The sequence below is a fragment of the Panthera pardus genome, unplaced genomic scaffold, assembly GCF_024362965.1.
Source record: "Panthera pardus isolate Hobbes unplaced genomic scaffold, ASM2436296v1 HiC_scaffold_6, whole genome shotgun sequence".
NCBI classification, from domain to species: domain Eukaryota; kingdom Metazoa; phylum Chordata; class Mammalia; order Carnivora; family Felidae; genus Panthera; species Panthera pardus.
The window spans coordinates 65409545-65434705 of NW_026526991.1; the positions used below are offsets into that span (position 1 = coordinate 65409545).

At 42.6% G+C, this 25161-nt stretch overlaps 2 protein-coding genes and 1 long non-coding RNA gene across 4 annotated transcripts in view; 1 reads left to right on the top strand and 2 right to left on the bottom strand.

Moving 5' to 3' along the window:
- Positions 1-8016, bottom strand: part of SPATS2 (spermatogenesis associated serine rich 2) — a 149126-nt gene extending 141110 nt beyond the window's left edge. Inside the window, exon 1 of one of the 2 annotated variants that reach the window (XM_019419247.2) lies at positions 7721-8016. The gene's annotated coding sequence lies outside the window, so the exon portion shown is untranslated. Of the gene's footprint in view, positions 1-6883; positions 6964-7720 lie in introns of those variants that run through there. The other variant, XM_019419248.2, reaches the window with a different exon arrangement.
- A 1420-nt stretch (positions 8017-9436) lies between these two features.
- Positions 9437-10336, top strand: LOC128775088 (uncharacterized). The gene is made up of 2 exons (XR_008419730.1): positions 9437-10027; positions 10267-10336. It is a non-coding gene; the product is annotated as an uncharacterized LOC128775088 (long non-coding RNA).
- A 10002-nt stretch (positions 10337-20338) lies between these two features.
- DNAJC22 (DnaJ heat shock protein family (Hsp40) member C22) lies at positions 20339-24535 on the bottom strand. The gene is made up of 3 exons (XM_019419244.2): positions 24407-24535; positions 22524-23471; positions 20339-20831 (listed from the first exon to the last, which is right to left on the bottom strand). Exons 2-3 carry the CDS (start codon positions 23361-23363, stop codon positions 20646-20648), a joined length of 1026 nt encoding a protein of 341 aa, XP_019274789.1. The 5' UTR covers positions 23364-23471; positions 24407-24535; the 3' UTR covers positions 20339-20645.
- Positions 24536-25161: the final 626 nt, after the last annotated feature.

A 25161-nucleotide genomic window follows, 5' to 3' on the forward strand; every position in this document is an offset into this window, starting at 1 on the left:
TATTCAGCTATAAAAAGGAGCAAAGTACTGATACATGCTACAACATGGATAAAACTCAAAAACATCATGCTAAGTAAAAGAAGACAAAAGGTCATATATTACAGTATTCCACTTATTTGAAATACCCAGAATAGGTAAATTCATAGACACAGAAAGCCAATTGGTGGTTACCAATAGATACATCAAGGGGAGAATGAAGAGTGACTGCTTAATGGGTATGAGATCTCCTTTGGGGGTGATGTAAAAGTTCTGGAACTAGATAGAGTGATGGTTGTACAAAACTGTGAATCTACTAAATACCATTGAGCTGTACACTTTACAGGGTTAATTTTATGTTATGTGAATTTCACCTAAAAAAAATTTAATAGTCATGACAACTCTGTGGTAGGGATTACTACTTCACCAATTTTGCAAATTCAGAAACACAGGCTCAGAGAAATTAAAAGATGACCAAGCCCACAGAAGCAGTAGGTACAGGAACAGAGATTCAACGTGGATTTGCGCACCAGACTTGTGATCTTTCTTTTTTCGATGTTGACAGAATGAAGCCCCTCTCCCCCAAAATTAATTTTATGCCCAGCTATCTATAATCCAATATATTAGCAACTTCTGTGTGATACAAGAGGTTTGCACTCTAACAGCTTCCCGATTTTAATAAAAAAATTAGAAGAAAAATAATACAGCACAGAAATATTATAAATATATTATCAGTATTAGCCTGATTATAATACTGATTATGATTATCAGTATTAGCCTGATTAGATTATAACTAACACCACTCAGTAGATCCACATTTCAGGCATCAAAAACTAAAGTTGCCAAGAAGTTTAATAATATACTTGAGGCTGGGGCACCTGGGTGGCTCAGTGGGCTGAGTGTCTGACTTTGGCTCAGGTCATGATCTCACAGTTCATGAGTTCAAGCCCCACATCAGGCTCTCTGCTGTCAGCCTGTCAGCACAGAGCCTGCTTCAGATCCTCTGTCCCTCTCTCTCTGCCCCTCCCCTACTTGCACTCTACTCTCTCTCTCAAAAAATAAATAAGAATATTTTTTTTAAATAATATGCTTGGGGCTATTTCATAACAGAAATAATTAGCCAGTAGAGTGAAAGAATCATGTGTTCTCAGCTTTACTGCCAAATCAAAAATGTAATCACATAAAAACTGAACATAATTCTAATCTTACTTAAATGTTAAGATTTCAGGCAACAAGTAATCAGCATGAAGATACCAAATACACTCCATTTTAGGAGCTTTTTCTACCACTTCAGGTTAGATGCCTAAACAGATTTAGTAACCACTAATGTTGCGCTGTTTCCTATGCTCCCATATTACAGTAACATCACACAATAATATCTCGTAGTCTAACTTACAGGATCATAACATAATGGGCAGGCAGACAATGACAAACGTCAAATATCAACTTTTTAAAAACCAACATAAAATACAACATTTGTGTAGTGACAGAGATGAAAAAGATTACCCAACTAAGCCTTGTTTACAGCACTGTCAACCAGGAATTAGATAACCATCTCAAGAAACCTAGTGTGTACTGACCAGTAAGATTCAACAAAACATCAAGCTTGCATCTAAGCTATGGCTAATTTAGTCTGTGGTGGTTCTGTATCATCTGCCATTCAAGTACAATACTTTAGTTTCCTGCAATTTCATCTTAGTTATAGATGTATTTGACTGTTTTCATCAAATGTGAGGGAGCTTCTCATGATGAGATGCTTATACAGAAGGCGTGTGCAGGATACACAGGTAGGCGATGAAGGCAATTTACTCTAACGACCAAGAGGATGACCAAACAAAATAAGCAGAAGAGTCACTGCCACGACACATTAATGCACACTTCAAATCAACATAACAGAAGATAACCAGGAAGGGCCAGCAATGGGCTGACTACACTGACATGTAATCAGAGACAAAATGGGTAATTTAAAGACAAGTATTGCTCTACTACTGATGGCAGCCTTGAAACAACAGCAAATAATTTACTCCTGGACATATCACATGTACCCAAGAGAGGATCCTCAAGACTGCAACTTGTACACATTGGTCTTTCTAGTCTTTTACAGGTCAACAGGAAGTAATATCATTGGGCAGCATCTTCACTTACCTACCATGACTCCTCTAAATCATATAACGGGGGTGCCTGGGTGGCTCGGTCAGTTGGGCATCCGACTCCTGACTTTGGTTCAGGTCATGGTCTCACGGTTTGTGATTCGAGCCCTGCATTGGGCTCCACACTGATAGTGCAGAGCCTGATTGAGATTCTCTATTTACTCCCCAAATAAATTATAAAATGTCCTCATCACAAATTTCCTTCTCCTCAGGCCCAATATCCTTTAGCCAATTTTAAAGAACACACACACATTCCACACTAGTAATCATGTTATTTTGCTAATTAAGTCATATAAAAAAAAAAATCCTCTTTCTTACCAGCAATCCAAGGTTGTTACGTAGGGTTTGAACTAGTAAGAATCACGATGTAACCCCTAGCCACAAATTAGTCATAGGACAATGACTGTAGAAGTTGCCTTTAAGCTAATGGCTATATCCTCAAATCCTGCAGAATCTGTGTACCACCACGGTAGATTTGAACATGGCGAACAAAATGCTGGCTTCTAACCAAATCTTAATATCCAGTAACCTAAAGATAAGGTGTTTACAACTTTAAATTTTTAGAAATACAGGTGACCCTTGAACAACACAGGTTTGAACTACATGTGTCCACTTATACATGGATTTTTTTTGATACAATACAGTACTGAAAGAATATTTTTTCTTCCTTATGGTCTTAATATTTTCTTTTCTCTAGCTACTTTACCATAAGAATACAATATATAATACATAGTTAAGTGTCTGGAAAGTCCAAAGTTATATACAAATTTTCCACCGCACAGGGGTCAGTGCCCCTAACTCCTCCCACATTGTTCAAGGGTCAACTGTATTTCAGAACCAACAGACTGCTTCTTTTTATTTTTTTAATTTTTTTTTTTAATGTTGATTCATTTTTTTGAGGGGGGGGGGCAGAGAGAGAGGGAGACACAGAATCTGAAGCAGGCTCCATGCTCTGAACTGTCAGCACAGAGCCCGACGCAGGGCTCGAACTCAAGATCATGACCTGGCCGAAGTCAGACACTTAACCAACTGAGCCACCCGGGTGCCCCACAACAGACCGCTTCTAAGTAAGTGTGGGCTCTTTTGTGAAGCTCCCAGAAAATGGCATAGGAGCCGAAAGTCCCTTTGTAAACAATACTCTCAAGAAGCAAGACGCAGGGATAATTAACCCCCTTGTGACATTTAGAAAAAATGAAATGGGAGGCTAGACCCATCCCTAAGAGAGAGTTCACTATCAGTCTGCAGCTATTTCAACTATATTTGGTACTATGTGAGAACTCAAAGAGAGAGAGAGAGATGGAGAAAAAAAATGACTTGAGCCAATTTTACTTCCTACATTACAGCTACCTTCTTGAAATATTTAAAGCATATAGCAGGCACTCAAACTTTTTTCAATGAATGAAGGGATGAACAAGTTAAACAGTAACCAGCAGCATGTAAAACATCTTTAGATGAGAAAAGCACACCGGATTTCAAAGGCAGCGAAGAGAACTGAAAATGCTCTATACTACTGACCCATTTTTCAAACACACGTATAGATAATGGGTTTTTTAAATATTTTTTAAGTTTATTTATTTATTTTGAGAGCGAGAATATGGGGGAAGGGCAGAGAGAGAGGAAGAGTGAGAATGCCAGGCAGGCTCCATCTAACAGCACGGGGCTCAATCTCACTGAGAGATGACTTGAGCCGAAATCAAGAGTAGGATGCTTAACTGACTGAGCCACTCACACGCCCCACAGATAATGTTTTTAAGCGATTATCTACATTTACAGGTATGATTGGAAAGATCTATATATATATAACAAAAGGTTCCTTCCACATTGGATATATTTCACACTTTACAACAGATATTCCCATTTTCCTCATCAGCTGAACTGTCTGAAAGATTTTCAAAAGTACTTTTATTGCTAAGTTGAAATGTATTTGAATGTGCTTGCCAGATGTCATGATACATAAACATAAATAGACAGAAGCTAAGAGAGAGCCGTGACAACTAGGTAAATCATTTCCTTTTGAATCATTTCCAGTACAAGTGTCCTACAAACAGTATAGAAAAAGTCAATAGAGAAAACATCATCCTTCAAACATAAGGCCAAGTGCTACCTTCGGGTGAACACAAATAAAATCACCATTTAAAAGTAATAACACTTCCTCAAAAAATGAAACAGAGAATTACCATACGACCCAGAAATCCCACTTCTAGCATATACCCAAAAGAACTGAAAGCAAGGACTGGAACAGATACTTGCACACCAATGTTCCCAGCGGCACTTTTTGCAACAGCCAAAAGGTGGAAATGACCTAAGTGTCTAAACGGATAAACGAAATGTGGTACACACATACAATGGAATATTATTCAGTCCTAAAAAGGCATGAAATTCTGACACAAGCTCAAACGTTGATGAAACTTGAAGACATCGTGCTGAGTGAAATAAGCCAGACATAGATGGACAAACACTATTATTCTACTACTTCTACTTGTATGAGACCTCTAGAGTAGTCCTGTTCATAGAGACAGAAAGGGGAATGGCTGAGGGAAGAGAGGAATGGGAGTTGTTTGATAGGTACAAAGTTTCAGTTTGGGAAGATGAAAATGTTCTGAAGATGGATGGTTGTGACGGCTGCATAACAATGTAAGTGTGCTTTATGCCACTGACCCATACACTTTAAATGGTTTAAGTGTAAATCTTACATAATCCATATTTTACCACAACTTTTTAAAGTAACTGAGCAAGAATGATGGTCACAGTTTTTTGTCAAAAACATCAAGAAAAGTGGTAAGAGTCTGTAACAAGCATGCTTTACTGTCATCCTCCACAGCCTAGATAACTTACCTGAAAGTCAAGACCTCGGAATAGGAGGGATGGACACACCATTTTCATGTTGCTACAGATTTACACTAAGCAGCTGAGGAAGCTGAATTATATTCTACAGGAGATCGTTTACTAAATAATGAGTGGGCTCTCCTTCCCAACAATTAAATCAGAAAAAAAATCAAGCTCTTCCTTCTAGTCTCCAATGGAAGTAACAAGAATGAAATAATCAGTTGTACTCTTAACAAGAAGCACAGCGGATCCTAAACAGTGACTTTAATTCCCAAGTTTAATTTTGGAACCACTACAATAGGAAACAGCAAGCAGCAATGATGATGATGATGATGATAATAATAATAATGATAATAACTTTCTTTACTGCTTTTATTAAGTGACTTTGTACACTAACCCTTTTCAGCCTCATCTCAAAAACAGGGATAATGTTTACATCTGCCTTATAAGGGTTGTTTGAAGATCTTATGAAGTAATATACATAAAACACTGAGTTCAGTGCCAAGAATACATATATGTTCAAACCTCCCCTCCTGCCATTCACTAGTATCTGTAGCCCTTTGCCACTCCTGGATCAGTCCCCAGGGGCTATGCTGATGTTTTTGGCCAGCAACCTATGGCTCCTCCCTCAGGACCCAGCTGTTTCTCTCAGTTCTACTTGTTTCACTCCTGGTTTCTAAGAGGATCCTGTCTATATTTAGAGATAATGCCAGTACCAACTGTGGACTCAACAGGTGCTTGGGAGGGCACTTGAGCTCTCCACAATTTTCAATTGTTTTCCAAAGTTAATTGGTTCTGACTCCACAACTGGTTGTGTTGACTTCTACAAGGAAGAGCGCCACCTAGGCACAGTACTTCAGCAGTACACTAGACTAAACAAAATAATAAGCCTGTTCACAGGTCAAACCCTTAGCAAGATGAGCTTTAACAGGACCCCAGAAGACTTGTTAATTCACAAGAGCAATAAACATTTATAAAGTCTACAGATATAGCCCACTAACCCAATCTTCATCTAAATCACCATTATCATATCAAACCCAAGATTCAACCAATTCATGCTGCTTGTACTACAACCAAGATTAGGAGGAGGAAGACAGGCAAGTAGAACCCGACAGCAAAGACTCTAAAGAAGGCATCCAACAGAGCCCAGTGTGAATGCAGCTTTATTTACTACCTCTGTGACCATAGCAAGTTATTTAACCTCTTAATTATAACACAGGAAATAACTGTGAGGATTCAATTAAATGAGATAATGCATGCAAAACAAACTTAGCACCTTGCCTCATCTACTGTAAGAGGTCAATAAAAAGCCACATTATCACTAATGAAGACACTCCTTGCTTTACTCAGTTTTTGTAAGATATAAGAAAAGTGACAACTGAGGTCATTATTTTGGACCTTTATAAACTAGTCTAATGCTACTATCCAAGACCTAGCTGAGAAATATAAACAGATAAATTCCCAGAAATCTTAGGTGAGTCAGCAAAACTTAATACCCAACAAATAAAAAGATTAACATCAACTATTTATGAACACATAATGGTAATACAATTTCAAAATCGGCAATCTTGTATCTAGAACCATTCAATATTTGGTCTGGAAATCCAAGTATTAAGGAAATGCCAAGATTATGACCCAGAAATATTTTCCCACAGTATTTTCAAATCACCTTAATTCAAACTGGAAGGTAAAAGGCAGCCTGATAATTTGAAATCAGCATCAAGAATTTCTTGAGGCAGACCCAAACTCTCCCAAGAGCATAAATCCAGTAGCAGATGGTATATGAACATTTCTCAGTGAGAAACTGCAATTCTAACAAAGTATAGATAACTTCGATTTTATCAATGCTATTCACCACCTTTGGGTCTAAATGAAAACAAACTCTTGGTTCTCTTCCCCCCAAACACCCTGAACTCTGCATTATCACTGACCTAATTCAGAGCAAGATGCTTATTTTTGGTGATATGTTCTCCTCTGCTTCATTAACCACAGGTAAATTACACACAGTAACCTGATGAACATAAGAGAAATAAATATTACAGGGATGGTTCACCGATGAAATTGACCATAAATAACCAAATTATTAAAAGAATAGCTTGTACTCAGCAGAGGGACATGCCTGAGAAAGACCCACCTTCCAAAAGAACCCAATCATCCTGGATGAATTAGGAGAAAGATGCCACTCTAGTCCACCTACCCTGTACTCTCAAACAAGATCTACCCTTCCACTTTAAATCAAGCCCAAACCACATCTATTTTATTTCTCTGCCACCCTTTGCCTTATTTTCCATTCCGCCCCCCCATTCCTTTCTATCTTTTTCCAAATCCCACTTTGCCCCCAAATCCTGAGGACCTCGGACACCCACGCAGATGACCTTACGCATACCCACTGCATTCCCAATTCATTGTACTTCTCAACCCAAACGACCCATTCTTTCATTCTTTTCGATCCCTCGTTGTTTCTTAAAATCCAATACCCCACACACGCTCACACCAGAGTCCCCCCTTACTCCATTGTTTCCCTGGCCTGTGCTCTGGAAACCCCCCAACTCGGACCCGTGTGCTTCGGCCTGCCCCACTGACCCCAGAAGGCTTTCACCATCTGGGCACTCCGGGTCCCAAAGGGCTCACGTCCCCCTCCTGTCCATACCCCAACCCCCAACAACCACCCCCTCCGCCGTGCCCTCCCTCGAGCCCGCTCTCTGCACTTCTGTGCCCCCCTTTACACCCCACCAACCCCTCCACCCAGCACCCTCAGCCTCACCTACCCGGGGACCCCGCAGACGCCGCGTCCCCCCCAGTTCCGGGCTCTGCGTCCCGGACGCTCCGAGGTCTGAGAAGAGGAAAGGAGCTCCTCCGCCTCCTTCTCCTCCTCTTCTAGAGCGGCCGCCGTCGCCGCCTCGCTCCTCCCCCAGCTCTCCCAGAGCCGGACGCCGCCCCGCCCCCACCGCCCCTTTCCCGGCTTCGGCCGGGCGGCGGGCTGGGGATCGCAGCCGCGGCTGGGGGCCGGAGTGCCAGCGGATCCACACCGACCTCGCCGGGGCTCGCGCTGTTCGCCCCGCCCCGGAGCCCGCTCGGGCGCGTGCGCGCCAGCCAGCCAGCGCACAGGCGCGTGCTCGCGCCGGCGCGAACCCAACGCGCCGAGCTCGAGGCCGTTGCAGCCACCCGGCGCGCGAAGGCCGGGCGGGAGGCGGCCCGCGCGCCAGGGATCTGCGAGTGGAGAGGCGCCGGGCGGGAGGCGGGCTCCAGTCCGTCGGGTTACCGCTCCTCTCGAGACCCAAACCCTCGCGCCTCGCACCGCCCGCCGGGTCGCGCGCCTCAGTTGAGGGTGCTCGGGCGTCGCCGGGAACTGGGAATAACGAGGAAGGGTAGGGATTGGAGGAGTGGGTCGGCAACAAACTAGATGAAAGTGGGAACGGGTAGTACTAGAGCATGTGCCCACGTGCAGAACAGCCCAGGCCCACAAAGAACCGGGCGGCGTGGGGAGGGGGGTAACAGCGCGCTCAGGGAGTGAAGGGCCGGAGCTGGAACTGCCGGAAAGAGCCGAAACTCCCCCGGAGATTGCCGAAGGCGGGCGCATCGAGAGGAACCTTGCGAGGAGCTTTATAATATCTAGGTTCCCGCGGGGACGCGCGCTCTCAGGCTGCCTTGCCTTTCGCTGCTCACGACTCCGCCCCATGGCCTTCCAGCGCCTTCTCCTTTGCCTGCTTCCCGACCCAAGTTTGACTCCAAAAGGCCGTTTCAGAGTCCCCAACCTCAGGCAACTCCCGGACGTCCGGACTTCGCGGCCGCTCAGCTTCCTGGGAGTCCGTAGAGGCCGGTGCGGGATCGAGGGCAGGATAACCTCTGGACTTGAAGGTTCTCTACCACGTATGCCAGACGCTGCCCAAGCCCATTTCTGAGTCGGATCTCTGGTTTGCTCAGCCGTCTACATTCCTCCATGCGGCTGTGGTCAGGCCGCCAGTGAATCTTTCTGTTAAATATCCTTCTGACTTCATGATCAGATTCCCAACCTCCCCAGGGCCAGAACCGTCTGTAGTATTTGTGCAACCTTCTACCCAGTGTCCTGAAAGTGTGAAGTACTCACCCCACCGTCAACTAGTCGGTGGTCGATTAGGAGCGGCCAGAGGCTGGGGATTTAGACAGCATTGAAAAGATTAATCAGGATCTGTCCCCATGTTCTTAGCTTTAGAGGCCAAAGCTTAAGGAACTCTGGACAGGCATCAGCGACAAACCTGGAAGTGTATATGAGTATGTATAGCTAGACACCACAGGCACAGGTTTGTTTTCCAGATGTTCGTTACTGCAGTCGCAGTACCTGCAATGAAGTAGTGTATGTAGTAGATCTCAGATAGCCAGATCTCAAATACCCAGAAGTTGCCTCGTCCTTTGTGTTTAACTTTGCACGAGGTTGGAGGGTCAAAAATACCCCGCAGCCCACTGACCCCTGGCTAATAAAGCCTGGTCTAACTTTGCACGAGGTTGGAGGGTCAAAAATACCCCGCAGCCCACTGACCCCTGGCTAATAAAGCCTGGTCTAATCCAATCGTATCACTTACAGATCTAAATAAGCAAAAGACTAGGTCACCCAGCTAGCAAGGGCATTATACATAGGTTGCTTACTATTGCATCTTTTCTCAAAATATTCAAATAGAAGCAAACTTTCCAAATATCTGCTTTCTTTTCATTCACTAAATTGAAATAAGTACCCAATGAGTGGTAAGCATTGTTCTAGGTTTTGGGTCACTTACAAAGAAGAATAAAAGCAAGATTATCCCCAAGAAGAGTATCCTATTGTAAAGGAGGATAAAAGCTATTAAATAATTAACTATAATAGCACGTGAAAAGTGTCGAAACAAAAAGTGCAAAGTGTTGTAGGAACACAGGAATGAGTGACTAATTCTTCCATAATGTCCCTTCCTTCCCATACATAGTAGAAATGGAATGCTATGACCTTGCTTAATGGGAAACTTCATGCTGCTGAAGAATGGTACCGGAACCAAGAGAATCCAAGATCCCTTCCATAATGACAGATTTCACCTACCAAAAGTTGCCTAGAAAACTCTTCATTAGGGGTGCCTGGGTGGCTCAGTCGGTTAAGCGGCCGACTTCGGCTCAGGTCATGATTTCGCGGTCCGGGAGTTCAAGCCCCGCGTCAGGCTCTGTGCTGACAGCTCAGAGCCTGGAGCCTGTTTCAGATTCTGTGTCTCCCTCTCTCTGACCCTCCCCCGTTCATGTTCTGTCTCTCTCTGTCTCAAAAATAAACATTAAAAAAAAATTTTTTTTTAATAAAAAAGAAAACTCTTCATTATAGGGCCCCTTGTTGCTGCAGAACCAATATTGTTTCTTTGGGAGGGAAATAAAGTCTACTTTTGGAAATCTCACAGTGTTAGGAAAGACATCTGATGGCTCTCCCAAGATAGCCAGTGGTTTAATGGGAGACAGTTTTTATATGCGGATATTCCATACGTAGATATATAGAAGGGAGGTGAGTTAAGGAGAATGCATAGGCCCAATCTATGAGAGCTGTCAAAGCATCACTGGAAATCTAACAATGTGAAGAATATCATATTTAACAGATCTCTAAGAGAGAGTTCTGAGTATAGTTTAAAGTGTGGTTGAAAGTGTGGGTCACATAGAGCATACAACTTGCTAAGTGGAGTTTGCAAGAGGGGTACTGTAACTCATGGCCCACTTTCACCCTTTCTCCATGCCACATTCTATCTCTCCAAACAGACATTGAATAAATGTTTCAAAAATATCTTTTGGACCTGAATTATAAAGATTAATTTTATCTTGGTTCTTTACATATATGTTTTCTATTGTGTATTCATAATAAAACAAAATGATCATTGACTGCTTTGAAATAATTGCAAAACTCCATGCTGTCAGTGCAGAGCCTGCTTGGGACTCTCTCCCTCTCTCTAAAAACAAACTTTTTAAAAAAGGAAAGAATTGCAAATTGTTTAAAGTCCATCCGTAAATTATACTGGAGGTACTGGAGGACAAGAAATGCTCTAATAAATTCGACATATAATACTTGTGACATACTCTGAAGAAAACACAAAAACAACCAAATTTCTGAAATGATTAGAGTGACTGCTCAGGATTGCAAAAGATCATTTTGAAACAACATCCATATGTCTCAGTTCAGCCTTCAGGGAATTAATTTATCCCAGGTTACCTAATGATCAAGTGGCAAAATTAGAACTAAGGATAAGTCATGACATAATCTTCATCTTGACAGATATATTTTGCAGATGTTAAAAAGACCTAATTTGACATGTTTTCAAATAGATCCTGGAAATCAAAATTTTTCTTATGTTTGTTTGAGTTGATATTTTGTATCTGAAGTGATTGTCAGATTCCATATTTTTATTAGGAAAAAAAAGAGGCTGAATTTAGTCTGAGAAACAAAAATTTTCCTCATTATCTTGGAGACTTGATAATTAATGACTGTAATTAACATGATTTTCTTAGAAGTCTCTGCTAACTAAAGTTGAAACTACAAACCACTATAGGCAAGAAGACCACCAGAGAATGTCTCATAAGGTGTACTTTTCTGTTTGATTGCCCCACCTCTAGTACCTAATAAGAGTATTCATGTGGGCAGACCAAACTTTGTGTCTTAGAAAATTAGCATCATGGAGTGCTAACTAGACCTGAAAAAACTATTCCAGTTGCAAATAAGTTTGGGAAACACTGGGTAAGATAAAGTTAAGCTAGTTTCTTTACATCCCAGAGCATTTAATTTGGTAATGTGCTTTGTTAACAATCAAATGAATGCACTATATAGTATGCAGCTTTCCCCCAAGGAAGCTTTTTTCCCTAAGAGAGTTCTGCATGGGATTCATGTTTCTTTGAACATTCATTTTCTAAAGTTCTATTAAATGGGTTTGATTAGGTCAGCATTTCCCATTTTACAGATAACAAAACTGAGGTACAAAGACAGGAGTAACATAGCCAATTGTATATCAGATGTTTACAGGCTCAGTCGGTTGAGCTTCTGACTTCGGCTCAAGTCATGATCTCACACTCTGTGAGTTTGAGCCCCGCATCGGGCTCTGTGCTGACAGCTCAGAGCCTGGAGCTGCTTCGGATTCTGTGTCTCCCTCTCTCTCTGCCCCTCCCCCGTTCATGCTTTGTCTCAAAAATGAATAAACATTAAAAAAAAAAGAGTGGCATCCATTAGGAACTAAGCCAGCCAGGTGCCGTGAATTTGCCCTTTAGTGACTTTGTTTCTATACGTAAGACCAATCAATAACTAATACTGCTTTACTATAAGTTTATTAATGGAATTTCAGCATGCTCTTTCATTTATACAGCGTGTCACCATTTTTTTAAGTTTATTTATTTATTTTGAGAGAGAGGGAGAGGAAGAGGGAGAGGGAATCCCAAGAAGGCTCCACAGTCAGTGCAGAACCCTATGTAGGGCTCAAATTCACGGACTGTGAGATCATGACTTGAGCTGAAGTCAGATGCTTAACTGACTGAGCCACCCAGGTATCCCAGTCTGTCACCATTTTTTAAAATTAATAATGACTAACCTCTGCAAAATGTCTTATTGTTTATAAAGCGCTCTCAACACATGGTCTCATTTGATTGTCTCAACATCCCTGTGATTCAGGCATCATTATTCCCATGTAACAAATGAGAAAACTGAGGCTTTAAATTAAGTAACATGTCTGTTATTTGCATTGTTAAATATCCTGTTATTTGCATGGGGAGAAGACAGTCGCTGCCCTCAAGGGGCTTTGGTATAGGTAAAGAGACAAGACTCACAAACATGAGACAGAGAATGATTATGTAGCAACATGTAGGAAAATGTTTGATAGAATAGTCCAAACTTCACAAGAATACTGAAGGAATTCAAGGGGGAAAGATTACTGGAGATGGAATTAATCAGTGAAGGTATCATTTAGGGATAAACCTTAAGCTGGATCGTAAAAGAAGAGTAGAGATTTGGATTAGGAGAGAGGAAAAAGAATTATAGGCAAGAAGAGTGACATCAGCAAAGGCATGAACATGAGAACAGGAAACACACTGATGGAAAAGAATTAGAGTTGGAAGGGAGATGGGTCTAAAATGATCAGTCTTTTGGCTGTGCAAGAAAAGTCAACTGCTGAGAGGCCATGGGTTTCCAGTCACTGAATATAAATAATATGACACCATGTGCCCAGATGGAACAGCTATTTGGTTTCCAATCCAAAAGCAGTAAATTTACACTCTCTGCCATGGACCCCAGGAGTGAAAAGGAGAAAGTATCAACAGAAGCCAAGTCCAAACTGGTGGTTATGGGTATATTTCCCCCATATCCTTCCTATTCCTTTCTTTATACTAATTCATCTGAAAGGTGAATGATCTATTGATGCTAGGAAAAATGCCCCTTCAGGTGGTGCTCACAAAGCCAGGCTCTCATGCTAAGTCAGTCACTGCCCAGCAGATGATCAATGTTCCCCACAACATTTCCCAGTCCAAAAATGGGACTAAGGTATGGCACAGAATGGATTTAAAATGATTCTAACTTTCCCATACTGAGGACTGTTGAGACTTGTCAGTGAGGTTTAAACCAAGAAAATTGAAGGTCATACTTAAAGTTATAATAGTTTGCAAATAAGCAGATGGGCTAATGGAAAGGGTGGATGACAGGTGGGGAGAAGGAAAACAATTGGGAAGAAAAGAAAAATGAGAATAAAGAAAGAAACAAATTGGGGCACCTGCGTGGCTCAGTCGGTTGAACGACCGACTTCAGCTCAGGTCATGATCTCACAGTTTGTGAGTTCAAGCCCTGCATCAGGCTCACTGCTATCAGAGCAGAACCTGCTTTGGATCCTCTGTCTCCCTCGCTCTCTGCCCCTCCCCCACTCGCAGGCACACCCATTCTCTCTCTCAAAAGTAAATAAAACATTAAAAAAATTGAGCAACAAATTACTGAAATGAAATCTCATGCAGCAGAATCCTACGTAAATTTTTCGCTTTTGTTGTTCAAAACCCACCTTAACAAAACAAATGAATAAAACCAAGTAGTTGAACATATTTCAATCTTTTACGGTGACCAAGAGAAAGATGGCAAGGAACATGAAGAGAAACCAAAAAATCAGCTTCTCAGGGTGTGAACATCAAAAGCCAAAGCAGTGGCATGAAACGTGTGTTCAAGCAAAGCTCTCGCATGAGACAGACTGCCTCAGAGTCCCCCAGGAGATCAAATGACATCTAGGAAACACGTTTCATTTAGAGATTGCCCTGAATAACACCCAGATCCAACTTCACAGTTGCTCTCTTTCCCAACAAAAGAGGAGGACTGAACTCTAGTAATAAACCTACTAAGAAGGTACCACTACCAGATCAAAAAAAAAAAAAAAAAAAAAAGTGAAGGGACATATTTGACCCTTGTGACAGCCTTAAGGCGCCATCTGCAGTTCTTAGCTAAGACTGCAATAAACCCAAAGCTCCTGCTGGCTTGTTAGGACCACCTACTGGTAAAGAAAAGAGAAAACAAAGAAATACTAAATTCAAGTCAGGGAGTCCTCAAAACCCTCCTGGGTCCTAGAGTAGATGCAAGCATAGCTTTAAGACGCAGTACCCAGGAAAAGATCTAAGGGCCTTCGTTGGCTATAAGCTCAATGAGCAACCAAAAAAGCTAATAAATTCTTAGACTGCTTGATTTCAAGGATGATATATTGTCCAGACCTTGAGAACTTAATAGCCCCACAGTACCCCGTTCTGTCTGAACACATCTGAGAATTGCATTTAGTTCTGGGCACAATTTAAGAGCAATATTGACAAGAGCCATAAAAATGTTCATACCCTTTGACCCAGTAATCCCACCCATGGGAATTTATTCTGAAATAATTCAAGAGACTAGATGAATTAGAAACATGAAGATATCGATGCAGCATTCTTTATAACAAAAAAATATATACATTAATAGCCTAAATGTCTCCCCAAAAGGGGAATATTATACAGCATTAAAATATAATGATACGTTATTTGAAAAGTTAAAATAAAAAACATAGAATGATAATGCATGCTACAACATGGATGAATCTTGAAAACATTATGCTAAGTGAAAAAAGCCAGACACAAAAGGAGACATTGTATGATTCCATTTATATAACATGTCCAGGATAGGAAAATCTATAGAGACAGAAAGTAGATTAGTGGTTGCCAAGGGCTGGGGGAGGGGAGAGCCGAGAGTGATTGCTAATGGGTATGGGGTTTGTTTTAGGGATGGCAAAAACGTCTGAAATTAGCTAGTGGTGATAGTTGCACAACCTTATGAATATACTAAAAATCATTAAACTGTATACAAGGATGAATTTTATGGCATGTGAATTATATATCAATTAAATACATGTATGTCTTCATAGAAATATATACACATATATATACATCTTCATAATAATATATAAAATGCTTATGATTCAGTGAGGGGGAAAAAGCAGTACAAAATTGTGTCCTTGATATGAGACAATCGTGTAAAAATTAATTATGTACACTTACAGATGAGGACTAAAAGGGAAAATGAATAGGTGGAAACAGCAAGGTGAATGTAGGTGAATTTTTTTATTTGGGGGGTGGGTGGGTAGCCATTATATTGTTCTTCGAGCAATTTAATATTTTCTTTTCTTCCCAAGACGGTGTCCACAAGAGGGCAGACAGAAGATGACAAACAATCATTTAGCACAAGCCTCAGCTGAAAAGTTAAGAACCCAGCATTCAGTGTGGAAAGCAATCTCAAAGGGCATGTAAGTCCAACTTCCTCGTATTACAAGGGGCAGACTGCAGCCCAGAGTGGTAAAACGGCAGGCTGGTCCCCCAAGCAGTGGAGGTAGAAGCCTATGTCCGCACTTCTCCATCCGTCTCTTCCTACCAAACTACAGTGCTTCCTTAAACAAGGCAATGTTTAATCTGAAAAAGGGAAGATTTCGAAGGATATGAGACGAGGGCAGCTGCTTATCAAGGAAGGGTTTTTGTTGTTGTTGTTGTTGGGTTTTGTTCTTTGTAACAAGAGATGGCATATCTAGAAATTACAGGGAAGCAAATTTTAGTCCGATAGAAGAACTTAACGATTAAGGGTGTCCAAAAGGTGAAACAGGTAGCAGATTTCCAACTGAAGCCAATGCCAAAATGGAAATCTTTGAGGAAAGCTATTCTTCAGGTCCTGCACTGAGTGAGCACTTGACATAGAGGCCTTCTCACTTCCCTTCCAACTCTTTAAAAGGCCCTATACATTTTTTATTTGTGGGAGTGGGAGAATATGAAATCATTGGATTTCATGAAATCTTCTTGGTTGGAGAATAAGGAAGACCTCACACTTGCTAATATCTTGGTTTATATAAATATAGAATTATTTAATAGTGAATTTCTACTTACAGCTGATTTTCGCTATATCAGGTGCTTTGGGAATCACATCCCCAGAAAAGTCTCTTCGTGATAATAATGTCCCAGGGTTGTTAGCAAAGCAGAATTCCCTTCCAGAAGTTCTCAATTCCCATAATTTTGTGCCATTTTTTTCTTTTCAAAAAATGGCTGGGCTATACCATTGACTATGAGATATACGAACAGATGTCCCTGGAATGAGTGGGGAAGGAGTGTAAGTAGTCTAATCCTGGTAAGGACGCAATTTCAGAACCCATTCACAGGCCAGGGCAAGAAGGAAGATGAAATCCAAATATGAGTCTTAATGAGTCTTTCCTACTAAGAGGTAACATTCTATAACATCTTTCTCACTTCTTACCACGTGCCCCAGCCCATACCTACAAAAGGTTCTCCTGTGCAAAGTTTTAAACTAATCCACACTAAAGTAACCAATGTGGCTAAAAGGTGGACAGCAGATCACCATGCCATAACATCTCAGAAAGTAGAAATACCTCTCTGTCCTGCATAGAAGGACTGAGACTCCAGATGTCAGGGAATAGCCTCCCTAATTGAAATGAATCTGCCAAAGGGTGATAAGAGAGTTCTGCAGGGACAATCTGCAAGCGAAAAGGGCCATCTTACAAGCAGTGAGCTCCTTCCCAGGAGATTCATCTCACCCTCGGAGTTGTCTCATTCTGAGGACTTCTGCTATCCCAACTGGCCCAGATGAGCTCTGACCCATTTTAAAACTACAGCCTAAGAACAGCCAAACCCAAACCACTTCCCTGGTTCCCCATGAACAGCCAAAAAAAGGCTGGAATTTTTCCTTTTAAGTTGATTTATTTATTTTGAGAAAGGGAGAGACAGACAGAGAGACTGAGAGTGTGACCAAGGAAGGGCAGGGAGAGAGGGAGGGAGAGAGAATCCCAAGCAGGCTCCTTGCTGTCCGTGCAGAGCCTGACATGGGGCTTGATCCTGTGAACCATGCGATCATGACCTGAGCCAAAAATCAAGAGTCAGACACTTAACTGACTGAGCCAACCAGGTACCCCTGGAATTTTTCTTAATTATAAAACAAGAGAGAGAGAGTCTAGGAAAGAGGAGGTGAGGAAGAGAGACCATTTATACCCTACCACCACAACACAATCCATCATTCCTATTTACTTCTTTCTAATCCTTATTTGTAAGCATTCATATGGTGATTTGCAAGAAACCAAAAGGAATTTTTTTAATAGAAAATACACTAATACACTCTAGGAAAATTCAGCCTTACAGGTAGAACCTTCATTCCATACCAATTAACTCCCCTAGACACCCAAGCCTTGTTTCCTTACATGGCTGAAAGGGGGAAAGGGTTATATTAAAGTTATATTTGCTCACTCTACATATGCTAGTTTCCTTATCCCAGCAACCCTTTAAGAGTACATACTATTATCTCAATTTTAGGGGAAACTAAGGCTCTCAGAGACTAAAGAAACCTAGGATCACACAGCTAGAAAATCATGGAACCACATTAAAATCCTAATCCTAATCCTTCTGATTCTAAAACTCATGCTTAAAGTTGAAAGACAAGCCATAGACTGGGGGAAAATATCTATGACACATACGACAAAGAGTTAAGGTTCCTTACTAGCGAGGATACCAACAAAATAGATTTCACAAAGACAGGTAGGAGATAATTTATTTTTTTGGAGATAATATTTTTTTTAAAGCAGAAAATACTTATGTCCAGGCTTTCACTAAAGAGGACATGCAAGTACCCAACAAAATTTGAAAAGATGCTGACCTTTACTATGAGTCAGGGAAAGGCAAATTAAAGTCGTCAGATACTATTCCTCACCCATCATCTTGGCAAAAATTTAAAAGAGTGATAACAGTCCATTCCAATTCCAAGGAAAGGGCCACTTCCTTACACTGCTGGAGGAAGTATAAATTACCAGAATATTTTCCAGAAGTAACCTGATACAGTATCAATGAAAATTTTAAATATACATTCTGTTTGACCTTATATTATCACTTATTGGAATCCAGCCTCAAAAAAACAAAAAGCACCAGTACACACATTTAAAGATATTTATTGTAGCCTTGCTCATGTTGAAACAATAGAAACTGCTCCTGAATAGTTCTTTTTTTTTTTTTAATTTATTTTTGAGAGACAGAGAAAGTGTGAGTGGGGGCAGGGCAGGGAAAGGGAGACAGGATCTGAAGCGGGCTCTGTGCTGACAGCAGAGAGCCTGATGTGGGGCTTGAACTCACGAACTGTGGGATCGTGACCTAAGCCAATGTTGGATGCTTAACCGACTAAGCCACCCAGGTGCCCCAATAGTTCCTATTTTAATAAATTAAAGTGTAGCCATATTTTTGTAACAAAAGTTCATAACAAAATTTGAGAATAGTAAAATGTTTTCCAAATTAAGTAAAGCCCCTAATCACTCTTTTGTTCCTTTTTCCTAATAGGCTATTTTTAATATATTTACATTGTGCAGTAGTACTAGATATCATGTTAATAAGTTACTAATCAATGGTCTATGAAAATACCTCATTAAAATTCCATGTGATGATTTCACAGATTCTAAGTATTTTTCAAAAGAAACATGTATCAATTTTTGGCAACTTTACAAAAGTGTAAAAGTTAATTTGGCCTTGAAATCATGGTATATAAATTCATTGGTAGGAGCACCTGGGTGGCTCAGTTGGTTGAGCATCTGCCTTTTGATTTCAGCTCAGGTCATGATCTGGAGGGTTCATGAGATCGAGCCCTGCACTGGACCCCGTGCTGATAGCATGGAGCCTGCTTGGAATTCTCTCTCTCTCTCCCTCTTTCTCTGCCCCTCCCCCTGCTCATGCTCTCTCTCTCTCTCTCTCTCTCTCTCTCTCTCTCTCTCTCAAAATAAATAAACTTTAAAAAATTCATTAGCAAAAACTGTTCAAGTTTTGTTATATATGAATACAAAGAAAAACACATCTACAAATTTCATTCCTCTCAGTTGATCAGATGAGACCAGATTTTATTTTAATCTGCAAAGAATATTAGCCAAAATAATAATAATTCTACTTTAAAATGTGTGTGTGTGTGTGTGTGTGTGTGTGTGTGTGTGTGTGTGTATCACTCAGAGTTAATTTCCCGAAAATAAAGTTCGAGGGATGCACACAAACACAAAAGAAGAGCAAGAAAACTGGAGTAAAAGTATATAAGTTTAACATCATGTTCCGGTTCTCCAGTCTTCCTGTCCATTCTAGACATTTCTTCCACACTTGATGGTTACATGGAAATTAAATAAGACCCTGTTGAGATACTCAAGCACTGGTTCCCTCGGTTTCCCCAAAGCCCTCATAAAGGCACATGAAATATAAAATCATAAATTTTCCCATGAGTCCCCATCAAACAATGTCATCTGCCCCTTCTCCAATGTTCCAGTGTATTCCACTTATAATTCTTATGACACTTAGTTCAAAACGCTGAAGGAGGTGAACTTGGGTATCTGTGTATGTTATATCCCCCACCAGACTGTAAGCTCCTAGGCAGCAGAGTATGTAGTTCAGGGTCAGGGGGAGACCTGAGAATTCAGCCAGTCCAACCACCCAAGCAAAGTCTGAGGGCTCTCTACAATACTTCACCAAGCAGAAAAGTTTGCGATAGCGGTACTACCCCCACTCCATAGCAGCTTGTTCTTTCTTAGGAAAAGTGGATCTCCTAGAAAGCTCTCCTATAAATAGAATTAAGATATTTTTCTGCAATTTTTCTCATTTAACCCCTCTCTTACCCATTGGTAATCTACAGAATAGATCAAATCCCTATTGCCACAGGACAGCTTGTGAAATATGAGACCCTTCATATTTTTCCTTCAATCTCCTAACTCAGTACTTTGCATATGAAAGAAAGAAAGAAAGAAAGAAAGAAAGAAAGAAAGAAAGAAAGAAAGAAAGAAAAAGAGAGAGAAAAAGAAAAAGAGAGAAAGAGAGAAAAAGAGAGAAAGAGAAAGAGAAAAGAAATAGTTAAATAATCTTCTTCCATCGCTCATCAATGTACCAGGGTGGGCAAGGTTGTATATCCTCTAAAAGATATTTTATTGGTTTTATAACATGCCTTTAATTTCACTATCTAGTTTTAGGAAGAACTTATCAGGAATACAATAACCGACAATTGAGAAATTCAAAATAGAAACGTTATTCCACTACAATAGCTTTCTCACTCCTTTAAGGTTTTCTCATCTCCACTGCAAACAGACCAGTTCTTCAATGCTGTTGGGATGACCTGTGTGGGCAAAGCTGGGTTGAGACAAGCTGCTTAGCTCTGCCAGGAAGAGTCCACCCTCAAGGGGCAATTTCTTCTCACCTCCAGGATCCCTTGGGCTTTCTGGGCTGACTCAGGGCTTCATATGCAGCCTGGATCTCCAGGAAGTGCCTCTGAGCCTCCTCTGTCTGGTGTCGGTTGTGATCAGGGTGCCAGATCTTCACTAGCTCCCGGTATCTTCGATGTATTTCTTCATTTGTTGCCCCCTCTGAGACACTCAAAACCTTAGGGAAACAGAAGGTGAAAATTAGAATTCCATACGTTTCAGAGAACCTGGGTCTCTCCCCACTTCCTTGCTAAATCAGGCTGTGCTATCTCTGGAGTCGGCGTTTACTTGCCTGAGAGAAAGGCCCAGAACTTCAGATTAGAATTCCAGCCTTTTTTCTTTTTTTTTTTTTTTTTTTTTGAGTTTATTTATTTATTTTGAGAGAGACAGAGACAGTGCAAGTGGAGGAGGGGCAGAGAGCGAGGGAGAGAGAGAACCCCAAGGTGACTCCATGTCATCAGCACAGAGCCCAATGCAGGGCTTGAACCCATGAAACAGCAAGACCATGACCTGAGCCGAAACCAAGAGTCAGACGCTTAACCGACTGAGCCACGCAGGTGCCCCTAGAATTCCAGCCTTTTGAAACATGGGCTAACTCTGGATCTGATGGCAAGTACCAAGCTTTGCTTTGAACCACAGCTGCCCGTTTTCTAACCTGGGACTTCGCCATCCTCACAAGATCTCTTCCTTGAAAGAGAAATAAGCATATATGTCCACCAAAGACATGTACAAGAATGTTCACAGCAGCTTTATTTAGAATGGCCCCAAATTGGAACTAACCTAAATGTTCATTAACAATAGGAACGGATAGATACCGTGTAGTATATTTATACAATGGCATACTACACAACAATGGAAACAATTTATAAATGTTATAGTACTTATTCATAGTGCATGCAACAGTATGAATAAATCTCACGAACATAATGTTGAATGAAAGAAATCAGACATGGGGTGCCTGGCTGTCTCAGGCATGTGACTCTTGATCTCAGGGTTGTGAGTTCAAGTCCATGCTAGGTGTGCAGCCTACTTTAAAAAAATAAAATAAAAATAAGTTAATTTAAAAAGGAAAAAAGTCAGGGGCGCCTGGGTGGCTCAGTCGGTTGAGCATCCGACTTCAGTTCAGGTCATGATCTCGCGGTCCGTGAGTTCGAGCCCTGCGTTGGGCTCTGTGCTGACAGCTCAGAGCCTGGAGCCTGTTTCGGATTCTGTGTCTCCCTCTCTTTCTGACCCTCCCCCGTTCATTAATAAATAAATGTTAAAAAATAATAATAATAAATAAAATAAATAAAAAGGAAAAAAGTCAGACATAAAAGTATATACCGAATGATTCCATTTGTATGAAGTTCAAGAATGGACAAAACTAATCTACGGTAACAGAAGTCAGAATAGAGATTCTTCCAAGGAAAGGAGTCTAGAGCGAGAAGGGACACAAGGGAAAGTTCTTGGTGCTGGATATATTCTATACCTTGGTTTGAGTGGTGGTTACATAGATGTATACATAAAATGCGTCATCAGCATACAGCCCAACACAGGGCTTGATCTCACCACTGTGAGATCACGACCTGAGTCACTATCAAGAGTCAGATGCTTAATTGAGCCACCCAGGCACCACATATATGTTACTTTATATATGTTAGACCTCAATAAAAAGTAAACAATATATACCTATCTTTTCCCACTCACTGTTAGTGACCCTGTACCTTCACCCATTGCACACAGAAGCCCAAAGAAAGCCGGACACCCTTCTAGGGCCCAACCCAGCATACATGAAAACATATACTCCCATATACGGGGCATCAGTTCCAGTAAGGCTTAGCCTAACTCTCAGAGCTGTCCCAGACAGGAATGAGAGGGAACAAAGACTTACCTGGTAAGCCAGCTGACGCTTCTCATCCTGAAAACTGTTAACAAACTCATAGAGCTTCTCCCACTCACGGAAGGAGTTGTTGCTGAAACCAGGATCCCCCACCAGCAGCCTCCAGATCCGGTAAGGCAGAAGGAAGACAGACTCTGTGATGCGGCCAAGGAGGGGGAAGAAGCTGAACCAACTCAAAAAGGAGCCAAGGGTCTCTGCCACATAGCTAAGGGTGGCTGCTGTGTTGCAGAAGGTGCTGTAGGCTAGTGGGCCTGTGAAAGCAAGGTAAGCCAAGCCCAGACGGTAGAGCCGGACACTGAGTGTCTCTGACCCAACTGAAGTCTTATAGCGGCGATGCTTCTGGGCTGTGATGCTGGCAGCCAAGCTGATGGGAAGGATGGCTATGGGGCGGCCGTAGAAGATAGGGGAAATAAGAAATGCTGCCCCTAGCGTATTCTTAAAGTCTGAGGTCTGGTTGCCAACAGCAGCCACAAGCAAGACCCCTAAGCCAACTGCCAGTGGAAGGCCCACAATATAGAAGTTGGCCATGAAAGAAAGGCTAATGAGAGCCACCAGGCCAAAATAGATGCCCACTATCACCTGGGCAACAAAGCGAATGAAACTGAGAGGGGGTGTCCTCCCTACTGAGCTCTGCCTCTGCCTCTGGGGTCTGTTGGCCTGAGCTACAAAGCTCGGGAGCTTCCAGAATTCCCAGAGCCAGCCCAGCCCGCCACCCCCCAGGGTAAGCATCCAGAGCAGTGCATGAGTGTCCCTCCCCAGGTACAGGTGGTGGAGCCCAGCAGGGCCTCCTACAGCCCAAAGGGCATAGGTCACCAAGAGCCCTTTGGCCATCCTTTAGGTAAAGGGTGTCAGATCAAGTCCAGTGGCACCTGACATACTGCCCGGAGTGCAGAAATCTGGGGTCATCTGTGAGAAACATGGCTGTCATGGTCCCAGACCCTAGGAGATGAAAAAAGCAGTCATAAGACTATATCCAGGCCCCTAAGAGTAACCATTTCTCCTTCCAATAATAAGCGCAGATCTTCCTGAGTGTCCCTGAAATGCAGGTTCTCCCATACCCTTTGGTCTGGCTCCTCATTTCTGTTTGTTTGTTTTTTAAGTTTATTTTTGAGAGAGAAAGAGAGAGACGGAGAGCACACAAGCAGGGGAGGGACAGAGAGGGAGGGAGACACAGAATCCAAAGCAGGCTCCAGGCTCTGAGCTGTCAGCACAAAGCCGGATGCGGGGCTCCAACCCACAAATCACCAGACCATGACCTGAGCCGAAATCGGTGGCTTAACCCACTGAACCACCCAGGCGCCCTTCATTTCTGTTTTTTATAAGCACAGCCAACTCCAAATTTAAGGCAGAAAAATGTTTTAAATGCTTTCAGTTGGTTTAGAACTCAGCACATGGACAGAAAAGCAGAAGCTTAAATTTCAGACCACTGGTTCCTGGAATGATTCATGGGAGAATGGAGTGAACAGGAGTGAACAGAATGCCCTTCTAAAGTTCCCACACATTTTGAAAGTCCCCTGGCATCCCTAGCCCTCCTCAGACTCGCACTATGGCCGCCCTCAGACACATGGCCAAGGTTCCTCTCCAGCCTTCCCATCTCTCCAGGCCACGAAATCTTCCCACAAGTCAAATTTGAAAGAGGTCCTGAACTCCCTCCACTTAAACAGTTCTGTTAAACTAACGTTTTGACCTAAACCCTGGCACTCCATAGTTCAACCACCTCCTTCCAGGGCAGACTTGGGAGTCTCTCCAAAGAGGCCGGTTGAACCCCCAGAATACCAAGCCAGATGCCAACGTGTGCCTACCAGCATCTCCCCCCTAGTAGGCCTCAAGACCACCAGCCAGTTACTCGCTAGTCCCAGGGTGGACTGCCGTACCTGGGTACCCCGGCTCCCAGACCCCGTCAGACCAGTCATTTCCTTTGGCTACAGAGTCAAAATGGCCCCTGTCACTCCGCTCTCACTTCCATCCAAATGGACTTTGTCTTTCTGTGTGTGCTGTGTCACGGAAGTGGGGCCGTCCGGGTCAGGCCCCTCCCTAAGCACCCCCCCCACACACACACACACACCCGGTCCCCTTGGGATCACCTTTCAGCCTCGGCTCCTCTCGCCCGCCCTGTCGGGTAAACCCGGTGTGAGGCTCTCCGGGCGAATCCAGCCTACTCAGGCTGGCGCGGCGCCCCACTCCAGACCGAGCGCGCTTGCACCGCTGCACCACCGTCGCCAGGTGGCGCTGCCGCTCACGGAAGGGCGGGGCCGGGCGGGTCTCCAGACTCACCTTGTCCACTTGCCGGGGCAAAGCAGCCCCGAGTGGTTCGCTATAAACGCAAAAATAGGCCTTTGATCGCCCCTTTCCATCCCTACAAATGAGGGGGTGACTTGTCCCTCTCAGGATGCACGCTCTTCCTACTCCGTTGTTTTTCAAGACGGCCTTGGATGGCTCCACTTCCAATTCCTCTAAGGCCGACTCACCCACGGACTGACTGCAGAGAGGACCCCCAGCCCGAGTTTGCCTCATTTGCCCCGCCCCCAGGCCTGCTAGTCAGGGGAATTACGTCTAGACCTGAGCCTGAACCTGAGGGGCCTCCAGATCTAGTGGGAGCCCGAGCCTGCTGTATCCTGAAGGCTATGGG

What these genes read in the sequence shown, in the direction of transcription:
- DNAJC22 (XM_019419244.2), bottom strand. Translation starts at nt 23,363, where the DNA reads ATGGCCAAAGGGCTCTTGGTGACCTATGCCCTTTGGGCTGTAGGAGGC. An exon ending in AGCGTCAGCTGGCTTACCAG is followed by an intron (nt 20,832 to 22,523) that starts GTAAGTCTTTGT and finishes TGTTTCCCTAAG; the next exon opens with GTTTTGAGTGTCTCAGAGGG.